The following is an 18,571-nucleotide window of genomic DNA, read 5'->3' as shown; positions in this document are numbered from 1 at the left end:
GCTTCTCCCAGTCTTCCATGTGGCTGGTTCTCTCCTATCATTCAAGTCTCTGCCCAAACAGCACCTCCTCCAAGAGGCCCACCCTGACCACCCTAGATAAAGCAGCCCCTGGTTACTCTCTGTCAATTATCCTGTTTTGTTTTCTTCATCATGCTCATGGGTTCCCGAGAGATCAGATTAACTTTTGCATTTGCCAATTTGTCATCTCCCCTGACAGAAGTTCAGCTCCAGAAGGACAGGACCTCTGTCTTACTCCCCACCGTCTCCCAACATGTAGCCTAGTTCCTGGCACATGGTCAGTCCTGCAGGAGTGGCCTCTGCCTGTTTCTTCAGCTTTGCGTCTACACTCCAGTTAACACGTTCCTGCCTCTGGGCCTTTGTCTCTGCCTGGATTCCTCACCCTTGCACAACTGGATTCTTTTCATCCTTTAGATCACAGTCTGAACAGCCCCTCCTTGTCCATCCTATCCAAGAGAGGTCTCCCTGTTACTTTTCCATCTCAATCCCTTGTTTTCTTCCTTCAAAGGTTCTATCACAACCTGAAGTGTTTGTATTAGTCTATTTGCTTGTTTTTTTGTGTGTCTCCATATCTAAAACATAAGCTCCGTGATATCAAGGACTAACACTGTCTTGATCACTGCTCTGTCTCTGGTCCCCAACATGGTGCCTGTCTCAGGATAGGTGATCATTAAAATTTGTTGGAAAACCAAGAATGCATTGGTTGGATGGATGAAGGAAGGAATCAACTGATCATGAAGAACTTACCCCTGCCGTGTCACAGGAACAGGAGGAGGCTGGGAGACCCAGCAGAAGCTGCTAGAGGAGATGTGATGAGAAAGATGACAAGGCTGAGGCAGTGAGAAGAGGAAGGATGGACGCACAAGTCAACTGGAGTGGCAGTGAATGGGAGAACTCCTATTGACTGCACAGTTCGGGTCTTGGATGCCTAGTGGAATCTTGAGGCTACTCAGTGGATTAGGAGAGAGAAGAGGATAGTAGTAGGACCTCAGGCTTTGGGGGGCAGACACACTTGGGATGGGGTCCTGGATCTGTTACTTACATTGCAGAGGACCTTGGTTATATCCATGTATCCTCTCTCAGCTGCAGTGCCCTCATATGTCAACTGGGGGTGTTAATAATAATGTCTGCCTCTTGGAGATGTTGTGAAGGCTAAATGGAAGCCATGCATGCCAAGCATAGAGAATGGAAGCTGGCATAAGCCAGTGGCTCAGTAAATGGATGGGTGGGTGGATGGAGGATGGAAGGATGGATGGATAAAGGATGGAAGATGGATGGGTGGATGGATGGATGGATAGATGGAGGATGGAAGGATGGATGGATGGATGGATGGATGGACAGAAGGTCCAAAAGGTGGTTTTTGTAATGTTAGAGAGTGAGAGATGGGATTTCTCAGAAAAACACTTCCAGCCATACAGTTGCAAATAAGGTAGGGAGGGACAGAAGGGGCTGAAAGAAAAAAAACAAATGCAGCTGCACAGGGGCTCTCCCTTCAATCTGTTGAGGAGAGAGTTAACATAGCAGACCTGAGACTGCTCTCCTTAGAAAGGCCTGCTTGCAAGGTTGGACCTTGGCCTTCATCTGGGAACTTAAATGGTGAACAGCTCCCTACACTGATATAAAACTTTCCTAAACGGTAAGTGTGGCTCCTGAGCCCAGACTGTAAGGACAGTGTGCTTTATGCCGAACACCTGCCTTCCTGCTGGGAAGCTGGAATTTTGGTATGTGCTGGGGAGAGGGTGCCTACGTGACCAGCATCCAGTAAGAATCTTGGGCACCAAGTCTCTAATGAGCTCCCCAAGCAGACGACTCTTCACATGTGTTGTCACAATTAGATGCTGGAGGAATTAAGCATGCCCTGTGTGACTCCACTGGGAGAAGATCCTGGAAGCTTGTGCCTGGTTTCCTCTGGACTTCGCCCCACGCACCTTTTCTCTTTGCTGATTTTTCTTTGTGTCCCTACATCATAGCCATGTTTGCTGAGTCTTGTGAGTCCTCTTTGAGAATCACCCAGCCCGGGGGTGGTCTTGGGGGCCTCTGACACACAAGTTCCTCCTCTAAACAATGGAAGGAGAGCCACAGGGTGAGGACACATCCTACAGGTTATGGGTGGCAGATAAAACCCAAGGCATCCAGTTAAATTTGAATCTCAGACAAACAATATATATTTTTTTCCTTTGGCCACACTGCACAGCACGCAGGATCTTAGTTTCCCAACCAGGGATCGAACCCCTGCCCCCTGCAGTGGAAGCACAGGGTCTTAACCATGGGACCACCAGGGTAGTCCTGACACAAATGATATATTTTTAACAGTATAAATATGTCCCAATTGTAGATAAACCACAAATAATTTTTGAGTATAAGTATGTCTCAAATACTACATGAGACTAAAATTTTATTCATTGTTTATGTGAAATTTAAATTTAATGGCATCTTGTATTTTTATTTGCTAAATTTGGCAAACCTACTACAAGGAGACTCGGGCACCTTCAGTTGAGAGAGAGAGAGAGAGAGAGAGAGAGAGAAAAGAGGACACCTGGAAAGCGTTACCTTCTTCCTTTTTGGACTGCTCCTTAAACTCGATCATTCAGCTTGATGAGTAGGAAGGATGTGAGCTTGGTTTCATGATCATAGAGACGCTCCAACTCTCGGATCTCCAGGTTGTACTGAGAGATGTCCTTCTGCTGGTGGTCCTTCATGACAGCCATTCGAGCCATGGCTTCCAGCCTGGGCGAGGGGGGCACAACAGAGTCTGAGTGTCCGGAGGCGCCTTCCTTCTCCTCCCCTCTCCCTACCAGTCCAGACAGACTTCCTGCCTGGTCAATGACCATCACTCCTTTTAATCATGGAGGTTTCTGGGAGTAGAGGAACAACTCTCCTCACCTGAATGACAGCAGTTGACAGCTCTAGACCACCCTCAGGAAATGATTTTCTATCATCATCACCACCACCATCAGTATCACCACCACCACCACCATCAGCATCATCACACATCACCATTATCCCTAGTACCACCATCATCACCACTTGTCAAGTACTATGTCCCAGCCACTCGCTTATATACACATATTATTTAATCCTCACTACCACCTGAAGGGGTCCTCCAACAATGTAGTAGTGATGGAGCCAGGCTTCAAACCCAGATCTGACTCCAAAATCTGCACTCTTCACCACTAAGCTGCATGCCTTTTGCCCCTCTAGGTGTGAAGCCGGGAGACAGCCCAGACTGAGAGGGACCCCTAGGACTAGAGGCAGGGACACCTGGGGGAGATGGTACAGCACAGGGGTTTGAATCGCAACTCCACCACATCTGCCATTTATTTGGATCTCAGGTAAGTATTTTGGCATCTCTAAGCCTCCATTTTCTGGTCTGTAAAATGGGGATAATAACTCCTAGGGCTGTTGTGAAGGTTGAAATACTACCCAGAGCATCTAGCATCATGCTTGGCCTACACACAATCAGCACTCAGAGTTATTATGATGACGATTTCAGGTTCCTCAACACATAAGCACAGTGGGTAAAGGTGGACCAGAGTAGGAAGCTCAGCAGGGGGCTGAGACATCTTTGCCCCCAGGGTCTCTCCCCCAGCCCACCTCTGCTCATAGGCCTGTGCAGACTGCTCGATGGCCATATTCATTGTTTTCTTCTGCATCAACAAGCGCCGGTGAATCTGCTCATAGATGTTGTCATAAGCAGCCTTCTCATACCGTAGGTCCTCAATCTCCTTCCGGAGCTTCGCATTGGTGGTCAGCATCTTGTCAAAGTGTACAGTGACCTGCAAGGAGGGCTCTGCTTCAAAATAAGGCTCACTCCTGGGGCATGAGACAAGCTTCCAGAAGGCAGCCAGAGGGTTGAAGGGTCTTCCCCTCACCTCCCACCCCAGGCCCACAGAACAATGGTTGGAGTGCTGCCTGGCCTGTGTGCACACCATCGTTCACCTTATCCCGACTCAACCAATGAGATGAGTATGTTCTGCTAATGGCTTCACAGACATCATTCTTCCCTCTTAGCAAAGGGAGGCAGAGTTGTTTGCAGAGTATTTTTTGTTTGTTTATTTTTTGGTCACGTTGCAGCACGTGGGATCTTAGTTCCCCGACCAGGGATAGAATCCGTGCCCTCTACAGTGGAAGCATGGAGTCCTAACCACTGGACCACCAGGGAATTCCCCCAGAGAACACCTTACGTACGAGATGCAAACGGGTTTCTAAAACGTGGATCCGTTTTTGCAGTTTCTGGGGGTTATTGGCCTCCTGTATTTTTGAGAAGATCTGTCTTTGGTTTATATATATTTTTTTCCATCTGAATGATCTGAAAAGAGAAAGAGAGAGAGAGAGAAAACCCAGCTGTGTTAACATCTGTATGGGTACAAATGTGACAGTTCACTAACTCAACTGTGGTAAAACAAAAACTGCAATGTTCTTTCTTTTCCCATGAATGGAATTTTAATTCTCTCTTGGGTATATGCTCAACTCAACTTAACCTTAGCCAGTTTGGGGCAAAATGAGGCAACTTAGGGTTTTTACTCTCACCCGTGCATGTAAATTTCACTTACCTGTGGGCGAAAATTTCACCTGGCCCTAAAGCCACGGTTTCCAGCAGAAATGGCATTATTCCCCCAAGAAGCTTTCTGTAGCCTTTGTTTTTTGTTTTGTTTTGTTTTGATTTTTGCTCTTGCAATGATGAAGATGCTAGTGGCACTTAATGGCAAGTCATGAGATGTCACATACCCTGCAACATGTAAGACAGCACCAAACATCCAAGAATTGTCCTCCACCCCTTTTGACTTTCCAGTGCCCCTCTGGATATTAGGCAGGTGAAGAACCTCTCTATAATTTTCTGTACCTAGAATCAAACTGTCTTTTACATATACACACACAGTATTTTTCATCAGGTTTTAATAGACACTTAATTATCCAGGAATGTAGTCACTGTATAAATCAAGAGAATGTTCGTTGATTTGTTTGGAACTTTACCAAGAGTTGGCCACCATTTTGGAAATCATGACACCAGCACAACCTGGATCATCATCTTTGAGTTGTGGATACAACAAGCCCAAATCAGTCTGCAGTGTGGAATCTTCAGTGATTCTGCATATCAATAATACTGGCCTCTGACTATGTCTTTTAGACCGGCGGTCTGCAAACTAAGGCCCTGGGCCAAATCTGCCCCACTGCCTGTTTTTTGTTTGTTTGTTTGTTTTTTAATATTTATTTATTTATTTTGGTTGCACTGGGTCTTACTTGCAGCACGTGGGATCTTCATTGCGGCATGCAAGATCCTTTTTTTTTTTTTTTTAGCTACAGCATGTAGACTCTTAGGCGTGGCATGCATGCAGGATCTAGTTCCCCAACCACGGATCGAACGCGGGCCCCCTGCATTGGGAGAGCAGAGTCTTACCCAATGGACCACCAGGGAAGCCCCCCACTGCCTGTTTTCATAAATAAAGTTTTATTGGCACACAGCCATGCCCATTCTTTGCGTTGTCTATGGCTGCTTTCATACTATGAAGGCAGAGTGGAGTAGTGTGGCCCACAAAGCCAAAATATTTACTATCAGGGCCTCTGCGGAGCAATTTGTTGGCCCCGGTCTCGATAAGTCAGGCCAAAACATGCACGTATCGAAATACATATAATTTTAGTATAAGTAGCTTTCCTTTATTTTTCCTTTGCATTATAGTTATGGCATCATATTGATTTAAAAGAAGAAGGATAAAGGATTATATCATCTATGAATTTCACTTCAGGATTGTAAAGGAGGTATTACCAAATATTTGCTGTTAAAAAGGGGCATTGGCCGTTGAGTGACTCATAATTTCAAGTGTCAACAACTAAAAATGATTAAGTTCAATTAGGTTCAGGTCTTGCTAAAAACATGCTTTCCTTGGGAATTCCCTGGCGGTCAGTGGTTAGGACTCCTCCCTTTCACTGCTGAGGGCCCGGGTTCAATCCCTGGTGGAAGAACTAAGATCCCACAAGCCGTGCGGTGTGGCCAAAAAATAAAAAATAAAATAAAGTGAAGCATTTTAAAAAACATATGCTTTCCTCACAAGAATTTACTCTCTCTGCCTTTATGGGCACAGATCTCAGCAGCCTTCCTTCAGGGGCAGCAGCTTGTATCAATTAGGAACATATGCAACTACAAATTACAGAAAGCCCAACTAACAGTGGTTTAAACAAATTATGGTTTATCTTTCTCTCATAATACACTGCTGGCTTAAGTTCAGTAACTCAAGGAGGTAAAAACAAGATCTCTGTAATTCACCTGGCTTCTCCCTCAAAAGATGGCTGCCATTGCACCAGCCTTCACACAGTTATGTTCCAGGGAGGAAAGAAGAGGAAGCAATATGGATGAAGGGTACGACCTATACCTGGAAAGCAAAACTTTCCCAGACACCCCTAACAGATGTCCCCTTACATTTCATTGTCTACCTTTAGGTGCAAGGGAAAATGGGAAATGTAGCTTTTTAGCTGGGCACATGCTCACACTGAATAAAGTCAGGGATCTGTTAGAGAGGAAAACATAAAGAATGGCAGTGTCACCCACAACACTATGTAGTTACAGTTGCTTCAAGGAAATTCAGGCCCAATATTGCCAGATCTTCCCGTTTTTTTTAAAAGAGAAGCCAGATATCTGAATTTTTACATGAAATCTCCTGATTTTTAACATGTTAGGCCAAAGCCTTCATGTTGTCAGGCTCAGCCTGTTCTGAAGGCCACTGGTCTACTCATACATTTAGGGTCATGGAAGACCCACAGAAAAGTGATGAAAGATGGTTTTTAGGCAGCAAGAGATGCTTAACGGAAGACAGAAGAATGTTCCAGAACCAGGAGGCTGGCAGAGGTGACAACAGCCAGAACTGTACTGTGGTGGACATGGTGGGTGGTTAACCCGTCATGGGTGTTCTGGGAAAGAATACCCATCCCACCCCAGAAGACTGATCCAAGCCAAGCATGGTAACTCTAATCACTCTTCTTATGATTTATTTATTCAGGGATGGGCAAAACTAAACCAGTTGGAGCCTCTGGCTGTCTGGTAGGGAAGCATCTGGAAAAAGTTTCCTCATTCCTAAGAGAGTCATAGGAAGAGATGGTCTGTCTTCTCCTGACGGTATTTTTCCATCTGGATGTGGTCCCTGGAACTGCTGCTGCTGTCTTGCCCTCAAAGGACAAAGACAAATACCTTGATAACCTAATTGAGCTGCTGAATCAACCAACCCTGAAGCTTGCATTATCTTTATACTTCCTGTTATATGAGATAAAAACATTTTCTTATTGCCAGTAATCTACTTAGGGAAGGTGGGCTCTGCCCCCAAACCCAAGGGATAAATCATCATTGGTCTCAACTAGGGGTTGGGAAACTTTATCTTAAAGGGCTAAATAGTAAATATTTTAGGCTTCAAGGACGAAGAGATTAGTATGTAGGTACTCACATAACCATTTAAAAAGTAAACTTTTAAGATGTAAAAACCATTCTTTGCTGGAGGGCCATAAACAAACAGACCAGACTTGGTGCTTGCACCGTAATCTGCTGCTCCTGGTCTACCCCAAAGCAATTACAGAAATTCCATTTCCCTTTGCTCGTGATTGGCCAAGGAACGGGGCATATACCCTAGCCCTGGCCAATCAGAGAAAATCTGCTGGAGGAATTTTGTAAAATATTCTCCCTCTCATAAGAAGAGAATATCATGTACAAAAACTTCCCATCCTTTCTTCCTATTTTTGAATGCAATTATATGAGACATTATACTAGCTAAGCTTTGGCACCCATCTTGTGACCATGAGGGGAAGGCTGGTCAAGAGAGTCATAGAGAAAAAGAAGAACCCATCATTGTAGAGCTGCTAAACCATCCCTGGGATGGCCTATTTCTAGTCAGACATCATATTAAGTGAGAAAAACAAACCTCTCTTCTCCCAGTTGCTTCCAGTCAAGAATTCTATTATCAATACTTGCAGCCCAACACATTCTCAAGCAAAAGATCAGGCACCAAGGGAACCACTGGGTCTCACAAAACTGGTAAGGTATATGAATGCTGTTTATGATTGATATTAGCCAGGATTTGGACGTTAGCTGGAACACACACACACTCCCCCACAAACTCCCTCACAGCAAAAACAAATTATTTCATCAGTACTGACAAAGTCAGATTCAAGTCAAGTCAGGTTCCTATTCTACTCTGTTCTCCTCTCCTGTTCTATGCACAAGGCAGCATCCTCAACACAAACCCCCTCCAGCTCTCTTATGAAATAAAACAAATGACTTGATATATGGGAGAGCAGCATCCTCCACCATATATTAGGTGTGGCATCACATGCTCTGAAAGGATGCCTGCCCTAGCCTGAGTTGACCCCCAGAGTCCTAGGGCTCCACCTCCTTGCCAAAGGAAGCTGTGGCATCAGCTCTTGTGATTAAATTCAGAGCTGTATTCCCTTTGGCACCTTTATGTCAGACGCTGCTTTTGTGATGCTGAAAGTAATTAGGCTTCAGCCCAATGGGAGACATTAGCCAAGGCTGTGGCTGATGGGGAAATACGTTGCCTACACTAGATGCTCAGCAGGAAGGCATCAGCTTATTAATTATTTTGTGAGGCTAAGCAGGGCCCAGTGATATCCTCACCTCCAGTGACCCCTTGAAAGGACAAAGCTCTGGGCATTGTGTGGTGGACACAGCAGGAGGGGATTCTGGGAGCTGCCTGCGCTGAGATGGAATTAGACCAAGTGGGTTTTTGTGTTGGGCAGTGAGTGCCGTACTCTTTGGAGGATTCCAAAACTAGGTTGCCTTTTCTAATGTTTCTGAGAATCCACATCCCCATTTTTCTTCTTTACTTTTATTGCCTCCTTTCTCATACATTCATATGTTTGTTCACTCATTCATTCATTCACTCATTCATCAGTTTTATTAAGCCCCTGCTTGGTGCCAGACAACAGGGGTATGATGGTAACCAAGACAGAGTGGTCCCTGCCCTCAGGGAACCTACAATCTAGGACTGGAAACAAGCCAGGAAGCATGATGAGCCCTAGGAGAGGGGAGATAGATGGTAATTTGCACACACACAGTAGGGGCATGTAGCAGAGAAAGATGAGGGGACAACTATCTTGCAGAAACAGCATTTGAGCTGAGACACAAAGGATGAATAAGACTCCCCCAAGCAGAGAGGACGGGGAACATCACTCCAGGCAGGGGGAACAGCATGTGCAAAGGTCTGGAGGTGAGAGACAGCACTGTGGATCCATGAAGGCAGCCAGTGTGGATGGAGCACAGAGGAGAAGGAGGCAGGAGAGAAGGTGGAAGAGGCAGGAGGGGCTGAGGCAGCAGAGCCGGCAAATTACACCAGGAACTTGGGCCCTTATCACAGCAAGAGTTGGAAATTACTGAAGAATTTGAAGCAGAGGAAAGGTGTAATGAGATTTCCAGATTCATTCAGTCAGTAAATATTTATTGAGGACCTGCTAGGTGCTGGACACTGGGATAGGAACAGGGGGTACAGTAGGGAACAAAACAGACTCACGCAGGTGACAGGTTAGGGAGACATTAGACAACACCCATATTAAGGCATAATTACCACCGTGAAAGGTACTGTGAAGGAGGTGCCATGGGGTGACATGAAAGAGGATAGAGGGTGTGCTGGGATCTTCTATTTGCCCCCCAAGATCTACTCTCCACCCTGCTCTGTGCTCCAGGAAGCTAACCGGGAAGGATCCACAATGGCTTCCTTGTAGTTGGGGTCAGAGGTGAGAAGAAAGAGAGGTTGAGGTATTTACTCCATGTTCCAGAACGCCCTACTCGTCCGAGTACCCTACAGAGTGTGCTATTTGTTCCTGGCCAAGAAACTAACACCAGGGGCATATACTTTAAACCAGAGAGAGGGCATAGAGAAGGCCTCCCTGAGAAAGTCACCTTCAGGCTGAGACATAAAGATAAGCAACTAGGTTAAGGCAGTGTGGGGAGCATGTGCAAAGGCCCTGAGGTGAGAAAAGGCTCAGCATTATTTGAAAGAAAGAAAGAAGTCTTTTGCAGCTGGAGTGTGAAGAGTTAAGGAAGAAATGACATGGGATGAGCCTAGAGGGATAGGCAGGGTCTTTCAAACGATAGTAAGGGATTAACACTGTATAGCAAATGTCTCTAGCTCTTTGCTTTCTGGATCCATGAGGGTTGCACTTCCTAGGCCCTTTTGTGAATGGGTAGAGTTGACTATTTTGGGTCAAGATAGTCTACCAAACTACGGGTTTGGTAGACTATCTTGAGCCAATGAGTCATGAGCAGAAGTGACACATGTCACTGGAGCATTCAACTGCCAGTGTGAGACCCTCAGGACTCACTTTTTTCTACCACAGTACCTGGCAATGTTCAAGATGGGGGCTATCCCATTAGCCTGGCCCCAGGATGAGAGGATATAAGAGCCCCTAGCCAATCCACAATAGACATAAACCATGAATGGGAAAGAAACCTTTGTTGTTTTAAACCACTGAGTTGGGGAGAGGGAATTTTGTTACTGCAGCATAACCTAACCTCTCCTGACTGATACAGTAAGGATTGGGGCATTTAGTCTTACTGTAATGGGGAGGCAGTGGAGACCACAGTGAGGAAATGGATCAATAGAGCTGAGAGATCAGGGGTTACAATGGTGGTGGAGACAGTGACCACAGTCACGTTTAGAAAAGCCAACGGTGGGGGTATGGTGGGGAGTACACCTCCTGCACTCCTTCCCCTTGCTCGGTGTTCTGGTTAACCCTTTAAGAGAAAGACCACACCTTCTCATCCAGTTCAGCCAACAGCACTTTCATCGATTTAATCAGGGCCTCGTAGTCCTCCTTGGTTTGCAGCAGGAAACACAGCTCCATGTAGTTTTTCTCATTCAGATCCAAGTTCCTGGAGGACTTGATGAGATTCAAAAGCAGGGTGATCTCCTCCTGCTCCTCCTGCAGGGTCTTGATTTCCTTGCTGTTGGGAAAGCAGCATGTGATTAACCCTGAACCCCTGAGTTTGCCTGGATCAGACACTCCAGGCCCCTTGGTCCTGAAAGGAGACTCAGAGGGGTACTTCCCACCCCAGCAAGTGGAAGAGACTCACCCAAGGTCTCCAACCCAGGTCCAGAACTCAGATGTCCTTTGACCCAGTTCACTGCAACTTCTACTGCTCTGCCCTTCTCTGAGTGGCATTTTTGTTTTACTCCTCAGAACAATTTGCAGCTGTGCCTGTCAAAACCCATTACCTAGTCATGGTGAGAGCCCCCAAGTTCACTGACATCTGTCTGGTTTTGCAGACTTTCTTTTCTGGCTTTACAGCCAGTTATCTCTGGTAATAAGAGGCAAACCCATGAGGCAGGATCTTTCAATTGTGCGTCAACACAGACTGCACAGGAACCTCTAACCCCCACCAACTTTTCTACTCAGGGGCTACTGATTTATGAAATTGGCTGACATGAGTCTCCTTCTCTTCCTCTGTCTGCTCTGGAGAAGAGAGGGTGTCGGGGACGTGAGCAACCAGGGATTTCTAAAAGAGAAAAGAAGACTCAGGCGACTGCATGGCAACTGAGCAACAGGAAATGGTACAGAGGCCAAGTTTCTGGCAAAGTCTGGGCAGCCTATTCCTGCTGCTCAGTGCGGTTTGCAGACTAGCTGCCTCAATGCCCTTTGGAAGCTTGGAGAAATGCAGCAGCTCAGGTCTCAACCCAGGACCTACTGAATCAGAATCTGCTTTGTAACAAGATCCTCAAGTGACCTGTATGCACTTTAAAGTTTTGGAAGCGCCACTCTAGAACAGCAAAGAATGTTCAAGGGCGGGGTCTGCAAAGCTTTTTCTATAAAGGGCCAAAGAGTAAATACTTTAGGTTTTGCACGCCAGAGGGTCTCTGTTGCAACTACTCAACAAAGCAATCTTAGACAACACAAAAATGAAGAGGCGTGGCTGTGTGCCAATAAAACTTTATTTACAAAAACAGGCAGCCACTCAGACTTGGCCCATTGGCCACCGTTTGCTGACTGATGTTCTAAAGCAGCGCTGTCCAGTAGACCATTTTGCAGTGATGCAAACGTTCTCTAGTTGCGCTGTCCGACAGCATCCATCAGGCACGTGTGGCTATTGAGCACTTGAAACGTGGCTGGTGCAACTGAAGAACTGAATTTCTAATTTTATTTATTTTAATAAATTGCAAATGTAAATAGCCACATGTTGCTAACAACCACTGGAGTGCATGCCCAGTTCTAGAGCATCTTGTCTTCTAAACCTGGCCCTTGGGACTTTTCTCCCCTTAAGCCCCTCTTGGAGGGGTCTTTGCTAAGGTGCAGAGAAAAGAGAGAGAGAGAGCCGGATAGTAAGTCAGAGTTAGGCTTTCGGGGGTGCAGTAAGATCGGAAAAGCAAAAGGAAGGTTTGTCCGTCTTTAGGCAGGGCTGGGACTGCAGTGAGGGGAGTGAGGTGCCCCAAAATTTAAGGAGGTCTTCATTTTCAGGGTGGTATAGGTGCAGGGTCTGCGCTAGGGAAAAGCACCTCCTTAAATATTACGCCCTAAGCACCTCACTCACCTCACCCCAGTTCTCTTCCACTCTCCTCCCCTTCAGTTCCACCACAGTGAAACCAGATCAAATGGATCGGGGTAGAGTGAGATGCAGAAGGGTAAGTAAGATTCAAGAAAAACTGAAGCCACATCAAGAAGTAGGCATTTCCTGATGCCCACCAAGGGTAGGCTGTGAATCAGGGTCACCAGCACAGATGTGCAGGTTGTGGACTGCACAGCCCAAGGGAGCACCATCTGCTTGAAAACATATCATTGATTTGTTGATTTACTCCACTTTTCTGCGAGACACTTTGTCTTGTTTTAACAAAATCCCTACATAATGACAATGTTTCCAGCAGATGGCAGTAAAGGGTCTTTGAGAAAGGGTGCCTTTTTCTAATTCACGTAATGATCCCACATGGACTAGCAGTGGCTCTGAGTGAGCCAATCCATGGAAAATCTAAAGAACCCCTTTTCCCTATCCTCTGAACTTCACACATCATCTAACAGTAAAATTTTCTTTCTAACAATAGGCAGTTACTGCCTGTATAAACATTATGAATGTGGTTAAGGAATCACATTTCTTTGGACGGAATCTAAGAATGCTTGTTTAATGTTTGTTTATTCAACCTCAGGGAACACCTTTCTGTTGCCCAAAGAAACTATACACGCCATAATTTCTAGGGCAACTCAATTTCAAATATTCAGGCCTGCAGATCCCATAATAACGCACAAGCAGGAAACGTCCTTTGGGGTATCCACCGACTGGTGATTTCCCCTTCTCTGGGAACTCCCCATCTTTACTGCTAGAACCGCTGGGGATACCCATAGCTATTTTTTGTCCTATGGCTCAGCCCCCCCAGGCCACAGCTGATTGGGCCAGAAGTAGACACCAGACCCAAGATAAGCCAATCAGATTCTCCCTCTCCTGGGAATTTTGGGATTGGAATTGACTAAGAACAGTCTCTCTGTGTGGCCTTTGGTCGCTCAAGAATTGGAGGCAGCCATCTCCCACCAGCCACGGCTGAGATTCAGAGAGGAAAGAACAAAACCCATGTGTTGAAAGAAACAGGAACCAGAATCACTTTCTTGTTTGGGTCCTTCCCTGAGACATGGGTGCGCTGCTCCCCTTGGAGTCCCTGAGACTCCCTGAACTCTGAGAATAAATCTCCTCTCCCCACTGAAGCTATCCCAAGTGGGTTCCTGCCCCAGACCCCATCAGAAGGCAAGCCCCATGAAACCAAACCCAAAATTGTCTCCAAGTTCACTCAGTAGAGAACTCTGAGCGTCACTTACTGCTGGTTTGTGATCTTCTGCTGGGAGCAGAAGTTAAAGGATTTCCGACTGTCCACCATCTTCCAGAACTGCTGCCTCAGCTTCCGAAGCTCTGCCTCAGCCAGCTGCTCTTTGGTCTTCTCCGAAGGTTCCTGGGAATTTTCAGGGTCTTTTCTTCTGTGCTTCTTTTGAGTGAGACAGGGTGAGTGTTAAGCAACAGGTTAGGTGACTAGAAAAGCCCACATTTCAGCTTAAGGATGGAGGGCAAGAAGAGTGCTTGGGGCAGGGCTGGAGTAGGAAGACCACCCTTGGGTAATGTCAACTGCTTAGGTGTTACATGGAAAACCCACCCTGGGTTGCCAGGGTGGAGAGGAAGCTGGACCTCATTATTGCATACTGAAGAGGTGGCCTTGCTGTGTGACCTTGGGTGAGTCACTTAACATCTCTGAGTCTCCAGTCTCTCATCTATAAAATGGGCACACATAGATTTGTTGTCAGGATTAGATGAGTTAATACGTGTACAGAGGACCGCACAATGCCTGACCCCATAGTAAGCCCTCTGTATGTAGGAGCTACTGTTACCCACCGTCAGCATCTTGAAGGAATTGTGCTTTCGCTCTGCTCAGACATTGTATCCAGGAAGGTCAAAGCTAGCAAGTGCTCCTTTCTCTCTCTGCGATACCTGTCCACAGTGGCAAAAGGAAGAGAACTTGTGAGCCACTCCTGCTGGTGGTGCAGGACCCGGCAGCACCCTCTCCCTTCCCCACCCCCCGCAGACCTTCCTCCTCCCACAGCTTGGCACACGAGGAGGACACGGCAGATGGCTGCCCGGGTGTGAGAAGTGGCTTTTTTTTTTTTAAAGCAATGTTTGCCTGAAACCTGTTCCTCTCATGATTTATTATTAGGAGCCAGGCAGATGGTTCTGGCATGTCTGTTACCCTCTTGCTCCTTGTGTTCCCAAAGAAGAGGGGCAAGATGGCATCAGGGCAGTGTCTCCTCTGATGGGGTTACATCGAAATTCGCCCAGCTTCAGCTGTGGGAACACTCCCCCCCCCGCTTTTAAAGCAGGAGCCAGTAGTACTGAGAGACATTAGGTATTCAAAGAAGGTGACAATGCTAACCCTCTGAGCCCTATGGGGCTGTAAGATCCACTGCACCCCAACTCCCAGGCTTTAGGAGCTAGATTCTTAAACAAGAAAATTCTAGCTTTGCCACCCACTGAGGGGTCCTACAGTGCAGTGGTTTAAAGCATTGCTGTGTCAACCATCAGATCTCAGCAAAAATTCCTCCTTGGCCACTTGTTAAGTTTGAGCAAGTCATTTCAGTTCTCTGGGCCTTGGTTTCCTCATCTGGAAAATAGGAGAAATTCTAGAAGCCACTTCACAGGTTGTTCAGCATGTAAGGCACTAAGCCTGGCACAAGGTAAGTCCTCAGTAAACAGTGGCTGTTACGATGTGGTGCGATATGGGTCTTTTCATAGGATGAAGGTTCAGCATAAAAAATATTTATGTGTGGGCTTCCCTGGTGGCACAGTGGTTGAGAGTCCGCCTGCCGATGCAGGGGACAGGGGTTCGTGCCCCGGTCTGGAAAGATCCCACATGCCACAGAGCGGCTGGGCCCGTGAGCCATGGCCGCTGAGCCTGCGCGTCCGGAGCCTGTGCTCCGCAACGGGAGAGGCCACAACAGTGAGAGGCCCGCTTACCACAAAAAAAAAAAAAAAAAAAAAAAATTATGTGGGCTTACGGGGCATCCAGCATTCCTCTGTCTCCTGGTAGCAATACCTGGAATTTCCAGTGGGAAGCCACTCCCTCCCTTACTCCTGGTCATTTTTTGCGCCCCTGAGGTTGACCCCACTCCATCAACTTCTGGATTGCAACCTATGACTCTGGATGGGTCAATCAGAGTGCCAGATCCCTGGCCAATCTGCATAATTCCAGCCCCCTGGCCTGAGTGATCAGTTCAGGAATGGGCACATGACCTTGCCTAGTCCAAGCAGAGTGAATAGTGGAATTTAAGCTTGCACACACAGGAAGAGAGAAACTCTGTTTCCTGCTGCACTTTAACCTATGTGAATGAGGTTGGGAGTGGCTGGCAGCCATCTTGCCTCTTCAGGGAGCCTGAGAATAAAGCTATCACTGAGGACAGAAGACAAAATCAAGAGAAATTGAACCGTAGGGGAATCATCTGAGCCCCTGGATATAGCCAAGCCTGAAGATACCTCTGGGTCATGTCCAATTACATGAACCAACATATTCTCCTAAAGCAATGCGAGATGAGTTTTCTGTCACTTGCAACCAAATGAGTTCTCATGCCTGAAGTACCTAGATCTCTTTAGCATAAAAACTAAGCCCCTACTATGTGCTAAACATTGTAGGGAATTCAGGGATAAGTTAACCTTCAAGGTGGTATGAACCCTGCCCAGGGCAAAATAGTGGAAAAGGCTGCAAAAAGGAGATGATTTTCAATTTGGGTTTTGAAGGATTAATAGGAGTTCACCATGCAGAGAAGAAAAGTGGGGAAGGAATTTGGGGTAAAGAGAACTGCCTGGGCAAAGGCTGAGAAGCAAGTGAATAAAAGGAGTGTTCAGAGACTGATGTGTGGTCTAGTGTAGGCGGCAGTAACCACTGGGAAGTGACTGGCCAAGAGGTCTGGAAAAGCCAAGATGTTCCTTAAAAGCAGGGATGTAAGAAGATCAGCCTGTAAGAGACGAGTTAATCGCCTTCCAACAGTCACTTCTCCTTCATGAAGGGTTGTTGCTAAGGTAGTTGCCTAGCCAGGGGTTACACTTCCCAGCTCCTCCTGAATCCAGACAGAGCTACGAATTCTCAGCCATGGGATGTGAGCAGAGAGGTGTGTCACTTCCAGACCATGACTTTTTAAGAAGTGGATGTGACATTTCCATCCTCTCTTCCCAATCTGATATCTATGTTAGGCGCAGCCATAGATGGGCAGAGCCACAAGACAGGTCTCTTAAATCAGCTTGTGGAAGAAGTCACCTGCCAACCACGAAATCCTCATTGGACTGTTACAGAAAAGAGAAATTAATTTCTGTTGTGTTAAGCCAATGAAATGAGGGGGCATCTTTGCTACAGCAACTAGTATGACTCTAAGAACACTCTGACTTCTTCTTTCCTAACAGGACTCTGAGTTTGTCCCTCCTCAATCTGCCCAGTTCCAGAGGATGAATCATGATTGGTTCCCACTAATCATAGTAACCCATTTCCCTTTGTCAATGATTGGTTGAAAGATAAACATGTGACTCAGATCTAGCCAATGAGACATAAGGAGATGTCTATTCCTATTCCTTTGTGATAAAAAGAGCTTGTCCATGTTCCCCTCTCTTTTGCTTTTGGAAATTATTGTGAAGGTTACAATGGTTGGTGCTGGAGCAACCATCCTGTGACCAGGAGGAGAAATATCACTGTCACACTAAAGAGAACAAAGAAGAAATATGGGGGGAAATTTAGGGCCTCACTGACACTTTGCCACTGCCCCATCCTTGGAACCACCTACCCTAGGCTTCTCGTTAAGTGAAATAACTAAGTGTCACTATTGTTTAAGGCACCCTTATCAAGTATTTTGTTCATTGCAGCCTAGATCATTCCTGCCCTACATGATCCACTATCTTGAAAATGATTCTCAATCTGCTGGGTGATAAGAATATAGTGGCTGAGACTGTAAGACCTCTGGCGTTTCCCTAATATGTTCTAGAGGGTTTCTAGAGGGTTTGAGGACTAACTGATTTTTGGTAAATCATATTTGAAGGAAAATATCTAATGTTGGAAAATTCCCACAGGCAGGGAAGTGGAATAAAGACTATGGTTCCATAGCTTGATCATTTCTGGAAGAGCCCTCAAGGTACGGGTAGAGGCTATGGCAGGATTTATTAGACTGATAAGGTTTGGGCAAAGAATACTCACTTTAGGACCTCTTTCAATTCTAGAATTTTGTGCAGCTCCGATTTCATATGGTGCAGGAGCTTTTCTATGTTTAAGGGTTCTTTTGATCCTAAGTGGATCTGTAATGCACCCTTCTAAAAGCATGACTAAATAAAGTATACTTGAAATTCACTGACAATGTGATTTCTCTCTCTGATCCTCAGTCTCCTCATCTATAGAATGGGGATGCTCACCCCCACACTCAGCATAAAATAATGTATATAAAGCTCTTAGCGCAGTGCCTAGCACATGACAGGTGTTTGATGAATGTAACTTGTCTGTGAATCAGGATTTTCAAGTGTCAGTTTATCTTGCCCTTGAGTTAACTGGTTGTGTTGTGTGTTTTTCCCCAGGAGCTGGAGGCTCCATGAACTCCTACCTTTTCGCTGATACATACACACACCCACAACCAGGCTCCCCCTGGGATACCGGCTTTTCTCCAGCTTCCAGACACCAACACAAGTTTTTCCCTTTCTGTGCTCTGTGGGCTGGACCCACTCTGTTCCCTGGGAACAGATAGACCCCCATTCTCACAGCTGGGCCTTCAGAGAGCACCTGCAGGGTGTCCTGGGCCCTGGCACACCACCCTCTTAGTCAGGGGTCTCAAACTTGAGGCCCACAGGGCAAATTCAACCTGCCTTCAGTTCTTTTTAGCAGGCAGTGTTTTAAGATGTGAATATGGGTCATGCACTCACACTCCTGGCTGCAGGCTCCATTCCTCCCCATTGCCTAACTCCTCCTCCCCCCAATTCCCACATTTCCTGTAACTGCCTGGAGCCAGCAGGAATTTGAGTCTGCGGTTCCTGGGAGGAATCTCAAAGCTGCCCATCTGTGTGCGCTGGAAAGTG

General features: G+C 46.4%; 1 protein-coding gene across 1 annotated transcript in view; it reads right to left on the bottom strand.

Moving 5' to 3' along the window:
• The window catches only part of CCDC63 (coiled-coil domain containing 63), a 28,005-nt gene extending 14,072 nt beyond the window's left edge, over positions 1-13,933 (bottom strand). The window contains 7 exon segments of the mRNA XM_022598198.2: positions 2,569-2,600; positions 2,602-2,745; positions 3,613-3,794; positions 4,207-4,302; positions 4,304-4,327; positions 10,768-10,957; positions 13,807-13,933. Coding sequence (XP_022453906.2) covers positions 2,569-2,600; positions 2,602-2,745; positions 3,613-3,794; positions 4,207-4,302; positions 4,304-4,327; positions 10,768-10,957; positions 13,807-13,865 — 727 coding nt within the window. The 5' untranslated portion in view covers positions 13,866-13,933.
• Between the last annotated feature and the right edge of the window lie 4,638 nt (positions 13,934-18,571).

Source organism: Delphinapterus leucas, chromosome 14 (assembly GCF_059928025.1).
Source record: "Delphinapterus leucas isolate spDelLeu-1000000601 "Yukka" chromosome 14, BTC_Dleu_Yukka2, whole genome shotgun sequence".
NCBI lineage: Eukaryota > Metazoa > Chordata > Mammalia > Artiodactyla > Monodontidae > Delphinapterus > Delphinapterus leucas.
This window is presented reverse-complemented; position numbering and strand designations above follow the sequence as displayed.